This window comes from Nestor notabilis, unplaced genomic scaffold, assembly GCF_000696875.1.
Source record: "Nestor notabilis isolate BGI_N333 unplaced genomic scaffold, ASM69687v1 scaffold4424, whole genome shotgun sequence".
Taxonomy (NCBI): domain Eukaryota; kingdom Metazoa; phylum Chordata; class Aves; order Psittaciformes; family Psittacidae; genus Nestor; species Nestor notabilis.
The window spans coordinates 52,790-57,791 of NW_009926732.1; the positions used below are offsets into that span (position 1 = coordinate 52,790).

The 5,002-nt window shown below is 44.8% G+C and overlaps 1 protein-coding gene across 1 annotated transcript in view; it reads left to right on the forward strand.

The window, feature by feature from the left end:
- MAB21L3 (mab-21-like 3 (C. elegans)) overlaps nucleotides 1-5,002 on the forward strand; it is a 15,599-nt gene that overhangs the window by 3,382 nt on the left and 7,215 nt on the right. The window contains exon 2 of the mRNA XM_010013689.1: nucleotides 269-409. Within this exon, the coding sequence (XP_010011991.1) occupies nucleotides 269-409 (141 nt within the window). The remainder of the gene's footprint in view (nucleotides 1-268; nucleotides 410-5,002) is intronic.

The following is a 5,002-nucleotide window of genomic DNA, read 5'->3' on the forward strand; positions in this document are numbered from 1 at the left end:
ATCCAATGGTATTGACATGGAAATATCAATTAATGCTCAGCAGTCTTGAGTATTGGCCCTTCAGTGTTTACCAAATGATGTTTATCAGCTGATGTTTACCAGCTCTGTCTCATGGCAAGTTGGTTGTTAACACACCAGGAACAGTTTTATTCCTAGTGCAGCACAGGCACAGATGTTTCAGGATGTTTAAGTTGCTTGTCTCTGTTTCCCACTGGAGACAAGGACTGCAGTTACCTGTAATATGAAGTGTCTTTCTTGGAACTGACAGGTAGAACGGCGACATTATCTGGTTTCCAAAGCAGTGGAGGAGGTGCAGAAAATCATCCAGCAACTGACCGCAGAAATCAGCTATAAGGCCACACGCTTCCAGGCTATCTCCAACTCTGGCATTCACAATGAGAATATTAAGGTATGAACAAGAGCTCTAATATGTTCTTTGGCAGCTTATAGGAATCAGTAAATGATTTCTCTATCGGGTGTTTGTGCGGACAGGTACCACGTCCAAAATGCCACTATTCAGGCTGTGCATTGATGATTCTCTGTGAAGTTCTAGTGACTTGACTGGGCTATAGGCACTTACTCATGGACATCTTACAACTAGAGGAACATCAGAAAGGGATGGGTAAATCAGGCAGAGCCTCTTTTTACAGCCACTGCTTTTACAAAGAATGTCTATTGCCAAAGCTGTCAATCTGCAAACAGGAGCCAAAGCTCTTTGGGAGACAGAAAGAAAAACTTGTACAGCAGTAGCAGCAGAAGAAAAACCACTCATGTATATCTTCCTGAGCTATGAGTCACATTTTTCACAGGTGGAAAACCTGTCAACCCACTAAAAAAAGAGAGAAAAAAAATTCCTTCTTCTGCTATGAACACTAGAAAGCTCCTTCAGAGAAATATGCACTTTCTTAGTCATGCATCGGAAGTTCTTTTTTACTGGAAAGAAATATGCTGGTTAGTGGGAGAAGTTAAATGCCTCCTCATTTTAGCCCATTGAATACCAAAATGATAATGCCCTGTCCCAGCTGTGACAGGAGAAGGCTAGTTATTTCTTGTGACTACTTAATGCAAGTGCAAGGATCTTAAGGTCCTCTCCAACTCTAACTATTCTATGATTCTATGACATATGAAACAATCATAGCAATGGCAACTTCAGATGCAAACGGTTGTTTTCATCTGAACCAGTTCACATGCTCTTGCTCTGTTAACCCTTATACTAAAATGCAGCTTGTTATGGATCAAAACACAGCAAACATGTAAAAGCATGAGGCAACTTTTGCAGCTGCCTAGAATTAAAAGGGAAGAACTCTGTGCGTATCAAGCTACTGGAAGGGTATGGAGGTAGAGGCAGGATATAATCATCCAGCCTGAAACGTTGCTCTGAGACAAACACATTCAGGTTTATATCTTTTCTGGAACTTAATGTATCCCAGGCCTTGGGGTCCTGCCAATAGGAATGCCCACAGTGACACGAAATGGTGCCACATCCTGGTCCATGTGTTCCTTAGTACCACACACTGCCATCCATCTCATACTTAAACAAACCTGCTTGGCTAAAGAACAGGGTGAACAAAACCAAGGAGATCTATTCTGAGCAGAAATGAGGTATTATGGTAGGCTGTCCTGAACAACTTCTGCTTAAAAGAAATCCTCAAAATGTATTAAAAAGTGTCAGATTTGTTATTCAACTGAACTCAGTGCTATAAATCTGTGGAAGTCACACTAGGAGGGCCTGGGTAACTGTCTTGTAGCTACGGGGCAGCAAAGAATGATGCAGTTTTTTGGCTTGGGCTGCTCTGCTTCCACAAGATAGGATCTTCAATATTATTGCTGTTGTAACCTAGAGGAGACTTGTTTCAAGGGAAAGCCAATGTATTAACTATTCTCTGTTTAATTTTGCACCATCTTTTTTCTGTCACATTTACAGCGACTTTTCAGAACATTCTGCTTCTGGTTAAAAAGAATTAATTTAACATGGTGAAGGGTCTAGATTTGTTGCGAAGCTACAAACTTCCTTCAAAATCTGCAAGGTTGGGTGGGGAACATGAAGAAAAGTGGTTATAGATAGTCGATGTTTTTCTGTAACCTGGGAGACAAAAAGTCAAAATCTTCAGTAAAAAAACTTGAAATAAAATTAAAATAGAATCTTTTAAAAACTTTAAAACTGTTTGCTTTAGTTGTGAAGCATCATTTTTGCAGCTCTCAACCTTGCAGGGCTGATGCAAAAGCTGTGGAGGCTTCAGTGAGTTGGAATGAGCATGTTACTGTCTGGAGTAATTACTAGTACAACACTGCCCAAAGGCATTGCCAAGTGTTTAACTCTGTAATCATGGTAGGGGCAAGGGGGAGTGGATTTTTCTTTAGCAAGTAGGCTGGAAGGAAGCTTGCAGCTTTGCTCTGTGAATGAATGACTTGGCACATGCTTTCTCTCTGTTCTTGTTTTCCTTTCTGCTTCTCTCAGGACCAGCCAGCTTTACTGGCCAAGTGGTCAGCTATGCTTCAGGGGAAGCGCCCATTCCACCCATCCTTGCAGGTACAAAGCCTCCCTGGTGCCTGCAAGTCCCTGTGCCTGCTTCCTCCTCACCTACCCTCTTCTTCACTCACCTGATCCTCCCATGGCTATTTCATTCTTTCCACAAGAGACTTGTTTTTTTGCTCTTGCTTTATTTCTAACCTAATGTTTCCGTATTCCTGGGATATTCTGGCCAGGACTGAGAGAATGAGGCTGTATTTCATTTGCCCAGCATACAGCAGGCAGGTTTTTAATACAACAGAATTGGTCCTAAGTTACACACCCCAGAATCTGAGGCTCTTGTTCAGGCCTGTGACTTGCTGGGGGCCCGTGTTCTGCGCATGGCGTGTAAGACCATCGTGTGGCAGAGCATAGGTGTGAGACTGGGATTTGTTCACACCAAGAGGACACCGGCTGCCCAGCCTTGTGATTTCTGGTGTTTCCTGGTAAGCCCCATGTGGAGGAGCCTTGTGACTCACAGAACACCTGCAGCTCTTCCCTTTCAAATCTGTTGGGTGCCAGTACATACAAGTCAGCATGTTGGTATGAGAAGGAATAGTGGTTTTATCTGCAAATGTGGCTGAGGCAGTGAGATGAGCAGTAAGTGTATGACAGCCACTATATTTTTCCCTTATGGAGCCTAGCACTCTGTTCCTGAGCTGCTCACAGGATTTCTCAGCCCCGCCAAACCTACTTGTGCACGTCAGCCTGGTCTGCAGTGTCGTTCTCCCAGTACCATCCTGCCTTTAGGTGGTTTACGTTTGACAAAAGAAGGGCTTTCTCATGTTTCCTTTGCCATTTCTGTGCTTCTTGCTGGCCATCTTCTGTATGTCCAATCCATTGCCAAGGAGCAAAGAAGACCGGCTGCTCCCTGTGGGCAAGGGAGCCAGGAGGTGAGCATGATAACATGAAAGCACCTAACACCATGGTCCCCGAGCAAGGCAGAACTAGAGAGGGTAGTTGGAGTGAGCCACGAGTATGGATTGTCTGGCAGGTCTGTGCTGATAAGGCAGGTCTGAGGTAAGGTCAAGCCAGGAGCACTCATCAGGGTCAGGATCAGGCCCAGCAATGGTAACCAGAGTCAGATGCAGTCTACTGATCGCCAGACAAATCCATAGTGGCCAGAAGCCACAGACCTACCTACCCTTCAGGCTGGGAAGGCAGCCTGCAGGTAAGACAACAAGGTCTATGGCCAGACTATGGCAGGCATAGCTGTCACGCAGTTGAAGACCAGCACTCCTATGACATAGCCTGGGGGTGAGCCGAAATGAGGGTCCCAGGCTCAGGGGCAGAAGGTGTGAGTAGAAGTCCTAGAAAGGCTACTTAGAGTCACTAAAACCTGTTAGTGCCCTCAAGTAATGGCACTGGTACCTCTGTGGTGATATTTTAACTCGGCTGAGCTACCAGGAGAGCTACCAGAATGCTTTGGCTTATTACAGGAGAGTGACAAAGTGTTTGTTCACCTCGAGTGTACCCACCTTGCAGCAACAACTGTCACTTCACATCCTGCTCATGCACCAGCTTCACTTTATTAATGCCAGTGCAAGTTAGACTTGGTAGCAAGTGGAGGTGAAAAGCTTCAGAGTCAACATGGCAAAAATCTGAAGGAGTTTGGCCACCCTCTCTGAAGCCACAGTTGTCAGATGGTTTCAAACGAGTGTTTAGAGATGTCTGGCTGAGCCCTGGGTGAGTGTGAGGTTTCATGGTATTTGTGCCGCCTTATTCACTCATCGCAAACACTGGTTCAGCACTGGTTTCACTGGAAAATGGTCATTCCCAAAGTGAGGCCAATTTGTAACAGGCTTGCAAACAAGCCTATTTGAGGGTTTTCCATTGGTTACCATTTCCATTCTTGCACTGTTTGTGGCCTCCACTCACCAGGAGATTGTTTCATACTGCAGCTGGTTGTGACCTGGGTTTATTTCTGAGTGCCACTGCCTGTGTAGGCTCAGGTGTGTCGCTTGCCTCATGTCTCTGTCTCTTAAAGGACAGCCACACAGAGGGAAACACTTATAAAGTGAATAGGCCATACGCTTATTTTCTAGTGTCTGGAGTGGACTTTGAAAGAGATCAGGAAAGTGCACTTCTTGCCATAGTTATTACTGCCGTTGAGATCTAGGTTTATCTCTAGTAGCAATTCTGAGACAGTAATTTGTACTATTTTGTTTCCCTTTGCTGGATCTCAAAACATGCTCTGTGGTGCTTCCCTGCTCCTTGGAAGCTGCTAGTTATTACATCTCATGCAACTGCAGACTAGGAATAACAAGAAATGGGGAAAACCATGGCAGGCATGTTGACAAATCAGTGCGCTCTCATCTTTTATGGGCCATGGCTGTCACATCAGACTCCTAAGACAATTTTCTTTTAGAGTGTGTAGCTCCAAATAACCCTCAGACAGGCACAGAACAGGTCGTGGCTATATTCAACTGCTCCCATCATGCCATGGCTTTTCCACTTCTCCAAAGCCCCCAGTTTTACCTATTATTTCCTTAC